Source organism: Vulpes lagopus, chromosome 22 (genome assembly GCF_018345385.1).
Source record: "Vulpes lagopus strain Blue_001 chromosome 22, ASM1834538v1, whole genome shotgun sequence".
Lineage (NCBI taxonomy): Eukaryota > Metazoa > Chordata > Mammalia > Carnivora > Canidae > Vulpes > Vulpes lagopus.
Window position 1 is genome coordinate 22,453,014 of NC_054845.1, and position 21,008 is coordinate 22,474,021.

At 36.7% G+C, this 21,008-nt stretch overlaps 1 protein-coding gene across 2 annotated transcripts in view; it reads right to left on the bottom strand.

Moving 5' to 3' along the window:
• Positions 1 to 21,008, bottom strand: part of ABCA12 (ATP binding cassette subfamily A member 12) — a 288,195-nt gene that overhangs the window by 211,294 nt on the left and 55,893 nt on the right. Inside the window, exon 3 of one of the 2 annotated variants that reach the window (XM_041736980.1) lies at positions 7,668 to 7,791. In XM_041736980.1, the coding sequence (XP_041592914.1) occupies positions 7,668 to 7,772 (105 nt within the window). In that variant the 5' untranslated portion in view covers positions 7,773 to 7,791. Of the gene's footprint in view, positions 1 to 7,667; positions 7,792 to 21,008 lie in introns of those variants that run through there. The other variant, XM_041736981.1, reaches the window with a different exon arrangement.

The window sequence follows — 21,008 nt, forward strand, 5'->3', positions numbered from 1 at the left end:
ACATAAATGCCCATGTACTTTTCACCCTGGTGGAATGCAGGGCCAAGCCTGCTGGACTGAAGTAGCTTCAAGCTAGAGGATATAGAAGGAAGTGACCAATAGCTCTCAAGATGACACCAGAAAAAAGGGAATCACCCTCTATCTTTGTAAACCTCACCCCTAGCACCTTGACAAGTGCCTGGTGTAAATGCTAAATAAACGCTGAACACATAAATGATCCATCCTGCTGCATCTCACTCAGATTCGCATGTACAAACAAGGCACAAAATTCACCATTCTCAGGACTATACTTTTTCATGTTTCTCTAGATCACAGCTGTTGAAAATATTCATGACAGGGTAAAGTTTTGAAAATATCTTCATGGCTACTTGACAGATAATTTCTTTTATAGAACTATATGATAAAATTAAAGTTGTTAGTCTTTTGCCAGAAAATTTTGACAGCTTATCCTAACAAGACAGGGAAGAAGCCATATATGATCAATACAACTTAGAGAAATACAAAATGTACACTGCCAAATCAGAAAACCCCTCCAATCTCTCTCTCACTCTCTTGGTCTTTATCCTTCTTTCACATGTGTGCAGACGCACACACACACACGAAAAGTTACTATTTTTATAAAAAATTTTCTACACTCACCATGAAATTCAAATGTAAGTAGGTAAATAAATAAATATCAAGATATCAGGCCAATCTGATATTAAGTGCTATTAAGTGTAGTTTTCTATAAGGTGTCTGCAAAGTAGAGAAAGAGATTTGTGTGTAAAATGCGATATCTATAGGGATAGCATCTAGAGTGATACCTGCCTTTTGGAAGAGTCACAGAGCACAGAAGTCATGCTGCTTCTTCAAATGCTGTGGATACATTTTGGGGCAGGCAAGAAGAGCTAGGTTACTCCATCAGGCGGTGGAGCTGCTCAACTCTCAGGGATAAGTCCCTATCACCAATAGAATCTTTTTTTTTTTTTTTTTTTTATGATAGTCACACACAGAGAGAGAGAGAAAGAGGCAGAGACATAGGCAGAGGGAGAACCAGGCTCCATGCACCGGGAGCCCGACGTGGGATTCGATCCCCGGTTTCCAAGATCACGCCCAGGGCCAAAGGCAGGCGCCAAACTGCTGCGCCACCCAGGGATCCCTCACCAATAGAATCTGATCCTAACTCCTTAGCATAGCAGGTAAGATCTTTCACCAGTGGTCCCCAACCTGTCTCTCCAGGTATGTTTCCTGTCCCTCTCCCACTCAATAGAGCTCACAATGGGGCCACCCAAATTATTCATGCTTCTTCCAGGGGAATGTGCCATGCTCCGGCATGCCTGTGTATCTTTCTCCTTCTTGTTTCTTCTGCCAGGCATATCCTTGCCCTTATGGCAAACTCTTACTCATTCTTCAGAAACCACCTCAAATAAGCTGTGAAGCAACCCCTGATCCTCTTACGTCCAAGTAAGTAAGTCAAGCTTACCTCTGTGCTCCCACAGTCCCTTGCATATCCCACCTGGTGGAACTTTTAGCATATTGCATTTTAACTATATGGTGTCTGAGCTCTCTAAGGACTATATCTTATTTATCTTTGTCTCTTTTTGCACTGCACAGGACAAGTTTTCAACAAATTAATCATGGATAACTACTATTTTAGTAACAGTGATGATATGAAATCTTTGGACAACTGTAGATAGTAGGTGAATTATTTGTTATTTTAAGGATACTTAAGAGCACAATCGGGCAAATAAATAAAAATCAATAGCAATCAATCAATCAAAAAAGTCTCGTCTAGGAGGAAATTAGCACTAAAGGGTAAACTCCAAAAAGAGTGGAGAATGAGGGTGCCTGGGTGGCTCAGTCACTTAAGTGTCTGCCTTTGGCTCAGGTCATGATCCTGGAATCCTGGGATTAAGCCCCACATTAAGCCCCACATCGAGCCCCACATTGGGCTCCCTGCTCGGTGAGGAGTATGCTTCTCATTCTGCCCCTCACCCTGCTCATGCACTCTCTCTCAAAAAAAAAAATAATAATAAATAAAATCTTAAAAAAAAAGAGTGGAGAATAATATAATAAAAATATTGATGTAGGTACTTAAATATATTAAAAGTTTTGTCAAAATGGAAATTTGGAATGAAGGTATAACCTGAAATTTGGACAAAAAATTATTTCCCAGAATTGAGCAGATGCTAGAGGGTGAGGCCAGTACCCGGAAATGGAAAGGAGCATAACCTGACCTAGATCCTATCTGGAGAAAACTGTGTGAGGATAGGGGAGGATTCTAGTCAAATGGTCAGTGCCTGGGAACTTCAACATGAGATTAAGGGTAGGTGTTCCAGTAGAAGCCTGGAAATGGGTAGTGTAGAGCAGGCAATAACCAGAAGTTAGCCAGGCAAGTGGCTGATAGACATCAGGAATCTCTAGAAACAGGGCCCCAGGCCTGAGTCTACAAGGCAAGAGGAGGACTCTAGGTCCTTATAAAGGCTGACAACGCAGTCCTAGTGAGGCGGGAGTACCAAGCATGCTATCAAAACAGAAACTGTGGCAAACAGTAAGGAGACAAGAATATAAACTCTGGAATTAGGATCCATGATGGAAGTTTTATCGAAGCACAAGCCTCAATATGTTTACCTACTCAGGGCACATTGCCAACTTAGAAATGGTAGCCATGTTAGTGAGATGCTTAATTATTGGAGCTCCTCACCAGGGGCTTCTACTAGGGTTCCCCCAACCAAAAATATGATTGGTCCCAGCCACAGCTGGACTAAACATGCTTTGGATTATCGGGAATTTGGGTGAAGGAAAAAAGAGAAGAGGCAGGGAGCCAAAAAGGTCAGCATAGATTTCAAAGGAAGGTGATAAGGGCACTTGCAGGGAAGGCTGGTTGATTTCTTCATCATGCTAATGAATATTTAAAATATGCAAATATCAGCAAATATGATGTGTGATGAAAGGAAGGAAGGAGGTCGAATCTGCCAGATGAAGTCAAGAGTTTGAAGAGCAAAGAGGCTTTGAGTTGTTGAAAAATGGGAAGGAGAAAGAAGTGCTTCAAAGAAAAGATGAGTTGATTCATAGTTAAGCAGCTCTGAAATGTTACATCAAGGACTCTAGAGAAGAGAAGAGGAGGTGAGAAAAAAATCAAGGGCCGAATTTACAGAAAAGGACCCTAGGACAAACCAGAACAGCTTATTTTGACACCACTTTATGCCCCAGTAGATAATTTGATCCCATATAAGTTATGTTAAGCAGGATTATATAAATGTAATCAATTTTCATCACGAAAATATTTTCTGGAGCTTATGCCATTAAGCCAAGTTGATTCTTTCATAAATTTTCTATACAGGGCAGTTAATTTTTTTTTCATTTTTATATTTAATGTAACTGAAATTACTTTCATTGAAATTGATTTTTTTTCCAACTTAAGTATTATTCTCAAGCTATGATTATTCTATTGGATTTCTTGAAAACATCATATTTTCCTAATTATAGCTTCTGCTATTATGATTTTTATTTAGAAGCTCTTCTAACAAACTCAATTTCCCCAGGTCAAATTTGACATGTCTAAATTTTGTTAAGATTCTGATATCAGATTTTATTCTGGTATCAGATTTTAGTGATTCATAAACATTATTACATGAAGTTTTAGCTCTTTGAGTTTTATTTTATGATGACTACTTATACTAACTCTAATTTTGTGTAATCTTTCCCAATATGCTTCTTCCAAAGAATTTTAATCCTTGAACCATTTTTATAATGTATAGCTTTTATCATTTTAAGTCTTATTTTGGGATATTTTGGCCAAAAATATTTATTACGATATTTACAAAACGGAGTACTCTGTAGAAACTAACAAAAAAGAACAAGGTCTCTACAAACTACTATTGTGAAAGAGCAAAAAAAAAAAAATATATATATATGCATATATGCTTTTGCATAAGAAAAAAGAAATACTCATTATATACATAAACATACACATATTTACACTAATTTTGGAAAAAGAAACACAGGGTCAATAAACCAGAAACTAATAGCAAAGACTATTTATATGAATGGGTAAACAGGAGTGAGACTTCTCTGAGTATGCATTTTTATATACTTTTCAGTTCTGAAACATATCTATGTATTGCCTATTCAAAACCTAAAATAAAAAGAGACTGAAAAAAAATCAATGCCCATAATAAATCTAAACAGTAACAAATGAATCTAACAAATAATCACTCACAAAAATATTCATTAGTTTGTATTTAATTACAAGGTTATTTATTAGAAAATTAGGAGTCATTTTTTTTTCAGATGGTCTACTAATATTTGGTGAATTCAGTTCTCTTGCATGCATCTGTTCACTTTGTGGGGCTAGATGCTAATTATTCATTGCTATTGGTAGAAAAGCAGAAGGGAGAGTATAAAATGTAAAAGTCCTTTAGCAACAGATAGTTGACCTCAGCAAATGTCTCCAAAAAGGATCTATGTTCTCATAAGGAGGAGAATGACCAGCCCAAGATTTCCCCCAAACGGAATAAGTAAAATGGCAGGGTGGTGGGGTTGGTGATTCACTTGGTACCCAACCGGGAAAAATCTCTGAGGTTTGAAGGATATATTAGCTTTGATCTTAGGCATAGCCAATGAAATTTATTAGCAACAAAAAGGAGCAATGTTATGAAACTATAATAAAGACAAAAAAGTAGAGTCATTTTTAGTTTCAAGAATAAGATGGGGAAAAAAGACAACACTCTGACTTCAATAGCAAAGACCTAGGGCAGCCTGGGTGGCTCAGTGGTTTAGTGCGTCTTCAGCCCAGAGCATGATCCTGGAGACCCAGGATTGAGTCCCACGTGGGGCTCCCTGCATGGAGCCTGCTTCTCCCTCTGCCTGTGTCTCTGCCAATCTCTCTCTATCTCATGAATAAATAAATAAAATCTTTAAAAATAAATAGCAAAGACCTTACGAAGGGGTCTCCTAAGGACTCGGGGGAAGGAGTCACAGTGGCTAGAAGGGACTTCCTGGGGTTTTGTGTCTAGTCCAGGCTGTACAATCTTCTTATGAAAGAAGACAAGCACACTTGGTCTCATAAAACCTCAAATGACTTGGTATGGAGGGAAATCACAGTGAATGAACAAGGTGGGACTGCTCATCTCTGGATGGTCTCTGAGAGAGAAATGCCCTGTTTCTCACCAAGCGCTATCTGTGAAAGATTAACACTGCCAAGAGGGGCCTGGCCCGTTGGCTAAAGGGAGTTACCAGGTGAGAATTAGGTAAGAAGAAAGGTAGATTCTCTTACAAGAAGATCCCCAAATTTTGTGCAAGATCTAGGGTTCAAGGATCCTCTACACAGCCCCATTTTTTACATATTAGCCTTTATTTTAGCTTCATCTCTAAATGCAAAGTTGAGTGCAAATTTCCACATTTTAGGCTTTTTTTGCAGGACTTTTGACTACTATCAATATTTTCATGCAATGGCCCTCTCTTGAACTTCACAGGTATTGATTTTAAATTTATTCCATAATAAAGCTCCTACCTGTAGAGGATCAACTATATTATTATTTCAGTTTTAATCAGAGAATTGTGTAAATAGTGCCTGGCTTGCACTGGAACATGGATTTCTGCTTTCTTCTAAAGTTTCAAACTACAAAATAGCCACACTCTCTGGATCCTTTCTAATGGTTTCATCCATTGTGGCCACTTCTCTCTACAGCCTTTCACATTCACAAGCTGGTTTTTGTTTTTGTTTTTAACACAATACTGGTGATTGGCTGTCTAGCAGGCAAAGTTATGTTCATGCTGTAAACGTTAATTTAGAAGTTCAGACAGGGCCTGTACATGCCAAATTGCTGGAATAAAAAAAGTACTGAGCAGTCTAAAATGTCTCAGTATCTTTAATTAGCCTGCAGACATATTTCACTGAACAGTTTATTATATATAACTGGATGCTCCACTCTTGTTCAAATTCTTGCCTTTAATACCAGATACTTTAGGGATAGTTAACAAATCACATATTGAAAAAAATGACCTCGTGTGCCAGTCATTTTACCTTCTACCTCTTTAAGAATTAAAACAATTATATTTAACCCTTAGGCAAACAATAAAATGCATTAAAGACTATGGAGCAATATGTGCAATCAAGCTCAACTATTATATTTTACATATAATTAGTACAGCACTTCAAAAATACCATGAGCCAAAATGTAGTAAAAAATCAGAAAGAGAGAGATATGGAGAGATAATTTGGTTCTGGAAGATTTCACAATCAGTTTGGTTGATCCAAAATGAAATATTCTTTATATCCTAACTTCCAAAATTCTATTCCTACCATCTTAAAAAGAAAGTGATTAACAACAGCATAATTAACAATAGTTTATGGGTTATCTAGACTTCTTTGGCCTTTCTTTTTTCAGCCTACTGCCAGCCTTTTATTGATATATGACTATTTGCTAACTTCCACTGAAAGTGATTTAAAATCCATATCATGGAGAAGAGCCAAAGAGAAGAGTAAGATTAATGTGAGCCGGCACCTTCCCCACGCAGATGCTCCCTGCCTCCTACAGAGTCAAGAGGAAGAGAGATGTGTGGGTGGCCTGGAGCCAGCAAAGAGGTACACAGAAGCACAGGTATAAAGAAAAAAGCAGGTAGCCACCCAGAACTGAGCAAGAAATGCTGCAGTGATGGGCAGTGTAAGGAAAGTCTCTTCAAGTGCAAACAGGGCATTCATACAGTATTTGATGGAAGAGGGCTCAGAAGTCATCACTGAGTGAAAAATTTTTCTGAGTGAAAAATTATGCAGTGATGTTAACCCACAGGTTTGGTTGTATATTAGAAATCACATCAAAAAGAAAAAGTATTGTGAGAGGTATTTCATATTCTCATCAACGTTCTAAACATCAGAATTTTTTTTTTTTTTTTTTTGGATGACAAGTATAAACTAATCTGAATAGGTGCTCTGGACAAATTCTTTCATGCTTTAAGCTCTGCAGCAGTCCCCAAGGCAAAAAAAACCAAAAAAACAAAAAAACCCAAAAAAACATTATTACTCTTGCCCCAATTTTTTTACAAATGCGAACATTTCACCACATGCTCTATGGCCATGTCTTCTTGCCCACTGGGTAGATAGATGTGAGTATGAGAAAATTCTGAAATGAGACCAATAACTAGCATGAGCATAAGGGATCCATCATAGTGTTTTATGGGTGTAAGTTTCTTTTTACTTTGAGAATCCATTTTTAAGAAAGTAACCAGCAAATAACACTTTGAGTATAAATGGCCAATCTGGTCTATGCTTTTTAACTCTTCTCAACCTTTTTCTACCCTACAGTCTTGCCTCCAGATGCCACGTACAGAGTGTGTCTGTGCTCCAGGCAGAGAGAGAGTCTGTCAACCTGTCAACATCACCTCCAAGTAAGAGAGTCCGTCAACCTGTCAACATCACCTCCAAGTAAGAGAGCACACCCAGCATGAAGACTGATAAAGCCCAATGGGAACCCTAGATCTTGTTTTACCATGAGTTTATATTCATGCCTTATACAACCAAAACAACAAACTGCCTTGTTTCAAAGTCTGGATTCCTGGATGTGGGTGTCACTGTATAATCTCATCTACAACTCCTCTTTGACTAGTTTATTGAGAAGAAACTGTTCCTCCCTCCTATTGTAATAATGAATTTTTACTCAAGGTTTCAGCTGACTTGTTATCCTTACCTTATGTTTGTGGTTCTGTTCTCTCCTCTTCATCAAACGTTGGCCTGAGGCAGAGTCTAGAGGGTGGAAGCTCTCAGACAAATCAATAGACTGGTTAAAGGCCATCTCCGGCTTTGAAGTTTACCTAGGAAAAGAATGGCATCCTTTATTGTTTCTGATTCCCTGAAGACCAAAATACTTGGAGATGAAGAGGGAAAAAATGCAGTGAAAGAGAAGTAAAGGGCCAGAGTACACAAAGTAACTACTGGAACTTGGGGCTTGATTCAAGCCCTAGATCAGCAATTAATTAGTCCAGTACTCTCTGGCTAAGTCTATGAACACAATAAAATGTTTCCTTAGATCATTAAGTTTTGGGATAGTTTGTTATACAATAATAGTAAGCAGAACACCTTCCAAACCACTACAGGTATTATTCAAGATATATTCAAGTTCATGGAAAAGTCAGAATAGTACAACCGAGAGCAAGCAACCCGTGAGAACTGTGAGAGTACACACCGGCTGAAAATAACCCAGCCCACCACACTTTCTTCCCAACTTTCATCATCCTGGAGTTGATAATCATTTCCTTGTCCTTTTTTTTTTTTTTAAGAGTGGCCTTACAAACCTTAAAGACATCCTTTAACAATATGGCTTCTTTTTGTCGGTTTAAACTTTATATAAATGGAATCATACTATGTATTCTCTGTGCCTTACTTCTTTTGCTCAATATTAGCCTTATTGAAGTAGCTTGCTTTTTAAAAAGTCAGATAACCTTCTCAAAGCAGAATGGTATAGAAAAACTGAGTCCAACTGAGGCCCACAGAGTCTACATGATGGGTAAAATTTCACAGTTTTTTTCCTTCTGAAGGTTCTTTCATGCCTTCCTTTATTCTAGCCTGCCTTCATCCATTCAATACACATTTACTCAGTGCCTAACTTGAGCCATGCTCTCTGATCAAGACTTTGGAGAGACAGCCAGATTAATATAAAGTTATGTGCCTTCAGGTGCTTATATTTTAGTAGAGGGAGATAGATAATAATCAGACAAACTGGTTTATAGATGATGGCGTGTAAGTGGACAAGAGGAAGGGGGGAGAAAAAGGAGGATAAAAGAAAAGGAAGGGAAAGGAAAAATCAGAATAAGAGTTAATGCTTATAGAGAGTGACAGAAAGGGAGATTGTCCCTCTCATTCCCAGCCATGGTTCACCTTTTAGATTCCCCTGGCAATCATCTCACAATTGCCTTTTCAATCTCAATTCTCCACACATGGGATCCCAAACTCTTTCATCTCAAAGCTTCACTCCTCTCTCATTAGGAAAAGAAAACTCCTCTCCTTCTTGAATTTTGCCAGCATTGGAGCCTTGATATTCAACCAAATACTAAAGCAGTCTTTCCTTTCTTAAGAGTTTCCAGGCTCTAAGGAAGGGTAAGTGTGTTCTGCTTCCTTGAGGTAGGAAGATGTTGAACCATCAAAGGCCACAGTTGGGTCCCTCCCTAGTCACTCCAAGGCAAACACATCTCACTAAAGCAAACATTAATTTTCTTCTAAAAACAACACAGTTTAGTCTCCTATGAGGAAATCATGTTTCTCTTTGTAACATGGCTTTGACTGCCCTGCTTGTAAAATAACACCCCAGGACTCATGATAAGAAGCATGTGACTTACTTCCTGGAGCTGTTTGAATTCCAAACTTCCTTGAGAACGGACGGAAAAATCTCCAAGTATTTTCAGATAGCCCCTGGGAAAAGAGGTCTCAATTTATCTCCCCACAACCTTACATGAAAAACTTGGACATAATTCCAAATGCAAAAGAGATGAAAGGATTTTTTTTTTTTTTAATTAGGGGGACAGGAATCACCACAGCTTAACTTTGGGATGAATCTTAGAACAATGACAAGATGTGATATTAATAATAGTACTAACAACAACAATAATAGTAAAGGAGTAGTCAGAAAATGACTTCAGGTTTCTAGATAAGAAGCAATGAGCTCTGAAGTAGTGAGAATTCAGTAGGAAAAGTCAGAGACTGATTCAAGGCATGGTACACGAAGAAGTTGCAGAGCTTGGCAACAAATAAAATAGTACGGCACTGAGAGATGCCAATTTTTCAGGTTTGGGGACCATATGAAAAAGAATGAGGGACAAAGAAAGAAGAGGAGGATCAGGGCCAGGATGGTGGAACAAGACAGGAGAAGAAAGTCAGCTATGAATATGTGAAGTCTCGGATGCTCATACACATCCTATACTGTGTCAAAGTTCCTCAACCCTTGAGTAAAGAAAGACTTCTCAGAAGCAATTTGGAAAGAAGTTAAAAATATGGGCCCTGGAATTAGGCAGATGTTGGTTTCAATCTTGCCTCCACTCCTCGGGTTGGTGCCTTTTGGCAAGCTACTTTCTCTACTCAGCACCTTCTTCCGTAAAATGGAGTTAACAGTGCCTCCCCCATAGGGTTAGGTGGGAGGATTAAATGAGAAAATTTAAGTAGACCACTTTTAATATTTCTTGGCATATAGTAAATGGTGTATGTACAAATTATAAACCTTACTCTTTGTTCACTGCTTTATTCAGCCTTACTTAAATAAGAACCCATATAAAAAGTCTAGATTATCCTTAGGTAACACAGGATCACTTCCTCTTTGTTCTCAAAACTGTATTCAAGCTTCATGGTCAGTGACAGTTGGTGAGCTCTTTCCTGTGGTGATGAGACACAGTGTTTGACAAAACTCTTTACCTATAGAGGTCAGGAGAATTTTGTAACATTTTGCATGTAATCATGATGAGAATTATGTGTCAATTCATCACACTTTTATATCCTACTCTACTCGAGGTGATTTCAGTTGAACATGTGCTTATCAAAGCGATGATCTGGCATGTGTGAATAAGGAGTCCCCTCCTGGGTGGGGGCACCATAGCAAATCAATGTATTGTGTGGATGTGTAAACAAACAAGGTCTATCAGAACCACTGAGATACTCCCAAACCTTATGAGTTAATGTAATCTCCAGATGTTTGCTCTTGTGCTATTAGAAATAAAATGTCTACTTCAGAACACAGTATTAATTCCTTAAAAGTTTAAATGTCCCATGAGATCCTTAAAATTACATGCATTACTGGGCAACTGTCACATAGTTTACAAAGATTTTAAAGAAGAGCATTCATTCATTCAACATCTGTTGAGTGCAGACCCCATGGAAGAGAGGAAACAGACTTAGGGGAATTTGACAAATCTCACTTTGAAATTTGGCTCTGCTACTTCCCAGGTAGATTCCTTTATTTCTCTGATTCTAGTTCTCCCCTTTACAATGGAGATAATAAATCCACCTTGCAAAGCTAGTGTAGGCATCAAATACTGTAATGTGTTTCAAGTGCCTAGAGCCATGATTTATTAATTTGAATTTATTAATTATTTATTAATTGATATTTTGATATTATTCATGTAATTGCTGGCCATTAAATAAATGTTCAATAAATGGAAATTGCAGCTACCATTTTTACATATGTTAAGTACAATAGTGCATAAGAAACAAGTACACTGTCCCTGCCCTGGCTCAAATCTTAGAGAGAAATGCATAAGCCTCTCCAAGGTAATATAAGGTTGGTCCCAAATACTGAAAATTAAGAAATTCAAGTAGAGTACATTTCACAGACTTTACTCTAAAACATAAGAACGTCCTGAGATGGAGCTTGCTCTGGAATTCAAATTATGTTTAAGAAATGCAGGTCTATCAAAGAATGATTGATTTATAAATTCCAAATTGGAAATCATTTCAGCCTTCAACAAATACTACCCACAAAGGATTTCCTAGCTAAGATCTTGCTGAATAATGACATTTGCCTGTGGCTTAGACAAGGAGAAGGTCTGCTTGTATTATAATGTCTACTGCTGGGCTCACGATAACTCAATCTCTCTTCCAAAAGAAACCCTTCTGCGTTTTAGCCATTTCACTTTTATCTTCCTGCATGTTTAACCCTGCAGTAGTGTAAATGTAACTTTACAAGTCCTGTACACATGTAACAAAGTTATAAAAGTTTGAGGCATTGCTTTTTTATATATTACAAGCCCAACATTTAATTAGATGTGCAATATAATACTAAGTAAATACTACATATTAATTCTTATCTTTACCATTAAGCCCCTTTCTAATGGAAAAAAGTGAAAATATTCACAAAAAACTGTAATATAGCTCATGTTCCATTCTTACTATGTATAATGAGGCAAAGTAGTAACTCACAGAGTTACTTTTAATGTCATATTATCTTCATGCCTTGTCATTCCTCTTTGAAAACATCTGATGGTAGCTCCAGTGTAAATTCACTGAATCTATTTTCTGAAAGTATATGTTATAAATAACTAATAAGTAATGGCTATTTGCTCCATCTCAAAAAGAACTGGGAAGTGTTTTGTCATTACTAACCACCTCTATTACAGCAAGAGGAAGACTTTAATTCTACAGTGCTCTATATTCATCTCATCTATTAATTGCCAGATATGTGTCAAGGACTCCTCTAGGAGCTAGAGGTTAAAACAGATGAATGATATTTGATTATCCAATGGCTTCTGCAGGGTGTAAGGAGACAGACATGCTCATAGGTAATTCTAATACAAGGCTAACTGTGTCCTCCAAGTCCATGTGGATTAATGTTCACTTGAAATAAATCCATGTGTTTCAGATAACATCGATTGTAGCTGTTACTGGTCTATAAGATAATGAAACAGAGCGGTCTCCCCATTTTTACATAGGTTGAGACATTTTAGAAATGAAGATTCATTTACATTTTTTACATTTTTAGTAATTCAAACTGAAGTATCTATTCTCTCTTTAGACTTTTTTGTGCTTATCTACATCATTATACTATCAAGTATTCCACCATTCACCCCACTACTGCCAGAAAGAAGGAAAAATGAAATTATAGCTACCTAACTTAACATTAAGTTTCCTCAAAAAGGCTTTTAAGATGCTTTATAGCATCATTGGGTTGAATGCTAAACTTTTGTCATTATACTTTGAGTACCTGAGGAAAATGTGTAAACCAAGACAAGGAGGATGGAAAAGATCAGGAGGGATTAAAGATGCATTGGGGAATTAGAAAATCTTGTGGTATTCCTGTTTCAGACACTGGTTTGCTATGTGATGCTGGATCCTTTGGCTTCTGTGCCTCTGTTGTAAAATGATGAAGGAGGGCGGCTCTTCATCTTCTGAAATTCCATGATTTCAAGGATCTTAAATGAGAGAAAAGTAAGGCCTTTCCCCCCACCCTAAGACTCTCTTCAGTTCCTGTGATGAAAGTTGTGCCCCAAGTGGATGATAGAAAGTGACAGACCCTTGTGCCAGGAATAACTGACTTATTTTTTTTTTCTTTTTTAGAACAACTGACTTATTGATGATTTTCTTAAAGCACTTGTCAAGTGGGAAAAATAAAGGAAAAATAGCTTCTGGATATTAGCAGCTGGATATTGTTAACAAATAACTACTTAATTGTATCTCTCAGAATTGAAAACAAAAGATTCCAGCAGAGTAGGAATAATAGTGCCCAGAAGAAAGTCTTCCTCATAATCCTTTATTAAAGTCAGGACATCAGGGAGTACAATCTGGAATCGAAAGCCTCTAATGATGGTAAGTTTTAGGCTATTGTAACCACTTATTCAAACACTAATCTAGTTGCTGCTATAAAGGTATTCTGCAGATGTGGTTAACATCTACACTCAGTTGATTCTTCTCAATAATATGGGTGGGCCTCATCTAATCAATTGAAGGGCCTTAAGAGCAAAACTGAGGTTTCTTTGAGAAACAAAAAATTTTGCCTGTCCTCTGCAGTGTTAGCTGCTGCCCAAGAGGTTCTAGCCTGTTAGGTCTGTCCTTAGATATCAGACTTATCTAGCCAGACCCCACAACTATGGAAACCAGCCAATTCCTTGAAATCCATATATTTATATTTTTTATATTTATATTTATATTTATTATTTTTATTTTTTTATTTTTATTTTTTATTTATATTTATTATTTTTTATTTTTTATTTTTTATATTTATATTATATTTATATTTATATTTTTTATTTTTTTATATTTATATGATTTATAATCATATATTATATAATTTCTATACATATTAAATAATAATGTATATTATATAATACATACATAATATATAAAATATATGCTACATGTTTTCTCTCTTCAATGTGTTTCATATATATATATATAATATATATATATATATATAGTGTGTGTGTATATATCTTACCTGTTCTATTTCTCTAGTAATATTCTGATTCATATACCTCTGGTAAATATACATACATATATACACACATATTCATACACGTAATATTTTATATAGACCATATATAATGCACAGGTATGCATATGTACATGTATACATATGTATGTGTATTTGAACACATAGGAAAGTATATTACTCGTGGAAACATTTTTCAACATTGATCTTGTGAGATAAAACTGTCAAAACAAAAGCCAACATACATGTAGTAATTAATAAGTGTCAAACTTATTTTACACAAATTGATTTATGTAATGCTCATTTCAACTCTAAGAAAATGGTATGCCTGCCATCCTGTTTTACAGTTAGGTAAAAGCCAGAAAGAAATTAGATGACTCACCCAGGCCTACATGAGTAGTAAGAGGTAGCATCATGATTCAAACTCAAGGAGTAAAAAAAAAAAAAAAAAAAAAACTCAAGGAGTATGGCTATAGAATCAGAACTCTTACCCATACTGCTATGCTGCCTCTCGGAACCAGTCCTGAATTTCTCCCAAAGATTAGAAAATGGCACTGTAGCATTAAGAAGTCTAAAACAGCCATTTTTGGATTTTGATCTGGTTGTTGGAACCAAATTCAGCTAGATCTCTGATCTCTCTAGTTAACTCCAAACTTATCAAACAGTGATCCACAGTCTCTGATAGGAACAGGGATGCACAAAGCAGATGAGAAGATTCCTCAGCCACTATCAGTGGGTATACTTCAGAAGCTACTGCTGATAAAGCACGTCTGTTTATCTACTCATGGTTTTTGTTAATATTAGCTACCAAGTCAGGAGCAGCTACGGTTTAGGGATGTTGAAGTGTTAGACTGGCCTTTGGAAAAGCAATGTAACCGTTACTATGTTTGAAGATACTACATTACTTAATAGGTTTTGGGATTTTTTTTATTTTTCCAAAGCTTCCTCACAGAAGTTGAAGGAAGTTAACTCTCATAATTGAGTATAATTTTATGAAACGTATAGCCAAGAGGTCAGGTGTGGTTGTGGTCTCCTTGTCAACTAAAATCCAGGTGACATTGGTTGGGCCCCAGTTTACATCTCATAGACAGTCCAGTGTCCTCCTCCAAGACCTCCCAGACAGTCTCTGTTCTTAGGATCACCCAAGTCTTAGAACTCCAGTTTCTACTTAATTGGATTAGTGCACAGGCGGTCACACTATTCTGCCCATGCTCTCTTGTTTCCTTAACACATCAACTCAAACAAGTACTTCAATCCTCTACCACAATTTTCATATGACTTCGTGGGTGCTACTTGTCCTTTCTGTCACGAAAAATTGCCTATGACTTGGAAATGAGCAACAGATAATACTGAGATTACGGCGTGTCCTTTCAGTGAAGGCCTGGGCATGGTCTAGTGGACCCTCTAGAGATTATCTGATTTTATCCAGGTGTGCACCTCTGATTATCTTTCTATTAACTAGGCTGTTTCACAACTCCTTTAGGGTTGTAAAAAACTGAGAGTAATGCAAATAATTCCTGTCCTCAGCAGTGGGAATTAATTGTGCCCAGTAAAGATACAATTCATTTCTGCTTTATAGAAAAGATCCATCCCAAACATAAAATGTTACTGCTTTGTAAGAAATTAACCAGTTTTGTATCTATTAGCAAATATACTTTGGCATTCCTGATTTCATATTTATCCCTGTTCTTCACATTCTCATTTGAACTAGTCTTAATATCATAGTTTCTTATATTAATTAATTAGTTGAATAAAATCCTTGACATATGTTCACTTTATATCTGCACAAGAGCCATATTATTAACTTTTGAAAATTACACTGGGCCATTCTGACCATTAGGGAAATAGACGATTTACACTGAAGAAACACAAAGGATTTTAAATTGAGTATTAAGTATCCTCCTTAAAAACTCTTCTGGCTATTTTCATCAATTCAGGTTCCAACTTCCAACCATGTTGTTAGGCTCCAGGTCTTTTTTTTTTTTTTTCCTGCTTCTCCTCACCTCTACACAGAGCACTTTCTTATATGTACCCTGCTCCCCATTAGCAAAGAAATTTCAGAAATTATTCTCCAAAACAAAGATCCTTCCCTCATAAAAAGAATCCTGGTACTAACTGTATCTTGGAAGATATACTGGTAAGCAAGATTGGAGAAGGCCAAAAAGGAAAATAAATAAGAATATCTACTTATTTTTTATAGTTGAAAAATCTAAGGCCCAGAAATAATTTGTTCACATATATTAATTCATTATTAAAGAAAATATATCGCTTGCTGTAATATAAAGAAATATTTTACACTGAACTAAAAAATTCAAATTAAGTATTAAAAGTGGGTTATTTTAGGCTCATTAAAACTTTTCTAATAGGATGGGGGGAGTTTTAATCAAATAAAGTACAAATTTAATTCAGGGATAGATATATAGTGATATTTGATCCAATCGTAAATTGGTTTTTCAGAACTGAAAAACTGGTATCTTCCCAGGAAGGAAAATGTTGTTAAGTATTCACATTAGTAGATTAGATGAATAATTTAACTATCATGAATTTACCATAAACTATTGTATAAAACACTATTGTTAACGATATTAATTGGGGTAAGGCAGGAGATATCCAAACTGGTAGAAACTTCCAAAATTTCTCTCAAAGGTAGTTTCTTGGGCAGCCCCTATGGCACAGTGGGTTAGCGCCGCCTGCAGCCCAGGGCGTGATCCTAGAGACCCTGGATCAAGTCCCAGGTCAGGCTCTCTGTATAATGCCTGCTTCTCCCTCTGCCTGTATCTCTGCCTTTCTCTCTCTCTCTCTCTCTCTCTCTCTCTCTCTGTCTCTATGAATAAATAAATAAAATCTTTAAAAATAATGTAGTTTCTTTAGGAAAGGAATAGGCTCATTTTCAGGTTGGTGGAGAAAATATGAATAGTTGTAGTGATTTTAGGGATCCCTGGGTGGCGCAGCGGTTTGGCGCCTGCCTTTGGCCCAGGGCGCGATCCTGGAGACCCGGGATCGAATCCCACATCGGGCTCCCGGTGCATGGAGCCTGCTTCTCCCTCCGCCTGTGTCTCTGCCTCTCTCTCTCTCTGTGACTATCATAAATAAATAAAAAAATTAAAAAAAAAAATAACAAAAAAAAAAAAATTTAATAGTTGTAGTGATTTTAAAAGGAACTTCTAGGGGTGCCTGCCTGGCTTGGACACTAGAGTATGCAGCTCTTGATCTCAGGGTTGTAAATCTAAGCCCCATGTTGGGTGTAGAGATTACTTAAAAATAAAATTAAAAAAAAAAAAGGAACTTCTAGAAATTCTCAAAGTCCTCACAAAATAACTAAAATAAATTTCTAGAATATATAGCTGATGAAAATTATTAGAATAAAATGCAAATATAACAGCTAGGCTTTTGTATTCAATTTAACAAAGAGTTGAATGACTTTCTTACTTTCTTAAGGCTTGTCTCAAAATGCCTTTCTTAGGGAAGTGATCTTTGACCAATACTAACAAACTTTACCTCTAGCACTCCTGACCCTTCTCCTGCTTTATTTTCCCTCTTACCATTTATCATTATTGCATATATTTGTTCCACTTTTTAATTTTAATGTTTAATTAATTTTTAAATTAATTCCTCCTTCTAGATATGCTCTCCAAAAAAGCAGGAATTTGTGTCCTTTTGTTTACTGCTGTATCTACACCAACTAAAACAATGCTTGGCACATAGTAGATCCTCAATAAATTTTTGTTGACAGACTGAATATTGCATTCAACAATGGCAAAATATAATTTTTTTAAACAGACATAAAAATTATGCAAAAATTAACTATGGGCTAAGCCATAAAGCTAGCCTCAGAGATTTCAAGGATATCAAACACATCACACTTTCTGACTACAGAGGAACTAAGTTAGACTAGTGATGGTCTACATCATATGTCATCAGGGAAATGCAAATTACAATTAAATATCACTAACATCTTTCAAAATGGCCCTGATCCAGAACAGTGACCACACCAAATGCTGAGAGGATGTGAAGCAATAGGAACACTCATTCATTGTTGGTGGGAGTGCAAAATAGCACAATCATTTTGGAAGACAGTTTATTCTTAGCATATGATCCAGCAATAACATCTCTTGGTATTTACCCAAACGAGGTGAAAACTTATGCCCACACAAACACCTGCACATGATGTTTATAGCAGCTTTACCCATAACTGCCAAAACTTAGAAGCAACCAAAATGTCCCTCAGCAGGTGAATGGGTAAATAAAACTATCATATATCCAGGCAATGGAATGAATATTATTTAAAGCTAAAAAGAAATGAGCTATCAAGCTATGAAAATACATGGTTGGACAATAAGGGCATATTACTACATGAAAGAAGTCAGTCTGAAAAGGCTACAAACTACATGATTCCAATTTTATGACACTCTAGAAAAGGCAAAACTATGGAAAAATGTAAAAAAGATCAGTGGTTGCCAGGAGTAGGGAGAGATAGATAAATAGCTGGAGCACAGATGATTTTTAGGACACTGAAAATGATGGCTACATGTCATTATACATTTTCTAAACCTGAAGAACATACAAAATTAAGAGTAAACCCTAAAGTAAACTAGGGACTTGGGTGATTATGACACGTCAGTGTAGGTTTATCAGTTGTAATAAATGTACCATTTTGGTGACTGAAATTGGTAATGGAGGAAACCATATATATGGAGGGACAGGGGTATATGAAAAATCTCTACCTTCCCCTCAATTTTGCTATGGACCTAAAATTGTTCTTTAAAAAAAGTCTTTTTTACATTATGTCTATTTTTTTATGTTAAAAAGAAAAAAAACAAGAACAACACAGAGATAGGAATAAGCTGGGCCTTCCCCTTAGTGATACAGTTGGCCCACAAAAGAATCCACAGTGAAAGAACCAGGTGAACTCTGACACCTCTCTTTCTCCCTCTGTGCTTCTTGCTCTACTGTCAGCAGTCTCCGGTGACTGAACTCAGGAAGAAGCCCATGGAAGCCAGGAAAAGCCACTGAAGTGGCCCATGTAGGTCAGTCACCCAGGGCCCCAGCTGGGTGAGGAAAGTGGCAATTAATCTAAAGGGATAATGGAAGATATACAGCACAAAGTAGTATCTACAAACAACAAAACTAAATACACATAGCACTTAGTGATAAATAGTTGTGAAGATTCTCTTAAGATTAGGAACAAAACAAAATGCCTGCTGTCATCACTTCCTTTCAGAATATTCTTGAGACCTTCTCCAGGATACAGCAATAAGGAAATGAAAAAAAAAAAAGTATAAAAATCAGAAAAGAAAAATAATATCATTTCTAAATCATATGATAGTTTCAGTATAAAATACAAATTATTTACAGATAGAATATTATTAGACTGCAAAGAGAAGTTGTATACATAAATATTTTTAAATATATCACATTTTTTACATAACAAATGTATAATAGCAACAAACATTTCACATACTAATAAATAAATTCAATAAGTAGAAAGATCTTTCTGGAGAAAATTATAAAACATAGTAACAGATGTTGAAGTAGAAATAAATAAAATGGAGAGTTAGACCATTTTTCTGGCTGGGAAAACTTTGTCCTAAAAAAGTTGCTTCTTCCGATACTGATCTAGAGACTCAAAGCAATTCTGATCAAGATCTCCAAAGGTTATTTTGGGGAAACTGTCAAAGTAATTCTAAAATTTTATATAGGAGACCTTAGGACCAAGGTCAAGTTAACTGAAGAAAAAGAGCAAGTTGAAGAAACTGACCCTACCTAAAATATCAAGTCTTATCACAAAGTTGTATGATTAAGACAGTGTGGTATTGATACGGAGGCAAATAGACCAATGGAATAGAGTCAAGAAACACCCACACAGAAAAATGCAGTTGGCATTGAAGAAGTGGAGAAAAGGCAGCACAGGGAAAAGTCCTGAAATAATTCAGTGTATCCACTGGGAAAAAAATGAAATTTGTCTCCTACTTCACACCATACAAAAAATCAATTTCATATTTGTTAAAGATTTATAAGGTGAAGAATAAAACTTTCAAAAGATTACATAAGAAAATATCTTCACAACCTCAAGGTAAAAAAGGGATTTTTGAAGCAAGACCTAAAAATCAACATTCTTAGGCAAGATTTGAGAATTAAGAACTTTTGTTCATCAAATGACACCATTAAAAGGGTGAAAAAATGATCTACAAATTGACTAAAATATTTGCAATATATTTAACTGATGATGAATTTGCATCCAGACCATGAAGAGTACACTTTATGAATCAATAAGGAAAAGACAAGCTGCCCAACTGAAAAATAGTCAAAGGATTGATTGAAAGGATGAATGAATGAAAAATGAAAAAATGAAGAAAGAACCACAAAAGGTCATTGGAGAAGGGTTTGGCATCATCTAATACAACTGGACAATATGCAGGGACACAATACTTTCACTCCTATGTATATATTCAAAGGCCGTGGGTTTCAAACTGCGTGTTATGACACACTCATTTAAAAATGAAATAGAGGGGGATCCCTGGGTGGCGCAGCGGTTTGGCGCCTGCCTTTGGCCCAGGGCGTGATCCTGGAGACCCAGGATCGAATCCCACGTCAGGCTCCCGGTGCATGGAGCCTGCTTCTCCCTCTGCCTATGTCTCTGCCTCTCTCTCTCTCTCTCTGTGACTATCATAAATAAATAAAAAAAATTAAAAAAAAATATTAAAAAAAAAAAACTTATAAAAATGAAATAGAGGGGCAGCCCTGGTGGCGCAGCGGTTTAGTGTCGCCTGCAGCCCAGGGCCTGATCCTGGAGACCCGGGATTGAGTCCCACGTCGGGCTCCCTGCGTGGAGCCTGCTTCTCCCTCTGCCTCTCTCTCGCTTGCTCTGTATCTCTCATGAGTAAATAAAATAAAATCTTAAAAAAAAAAAAAATGAAATAGAGGGCAACCCTGGTGGCCCAGCGGTTTAGCGCCATCTTCAGCCCGGGGTGTGATCCTGGAGACCCAGGATCAAGTCCCATGTCGGGCTCCCTGCATGGAGCCTGCTTCTCCCTCTGTCTGTGTCTCTGCCTCTCTCTCTCTCTCTCTCTCTCTCTCTCTCTCCCTGTGTCTGTCATGAATAAATAAATAAAATCTCTTTAAAAA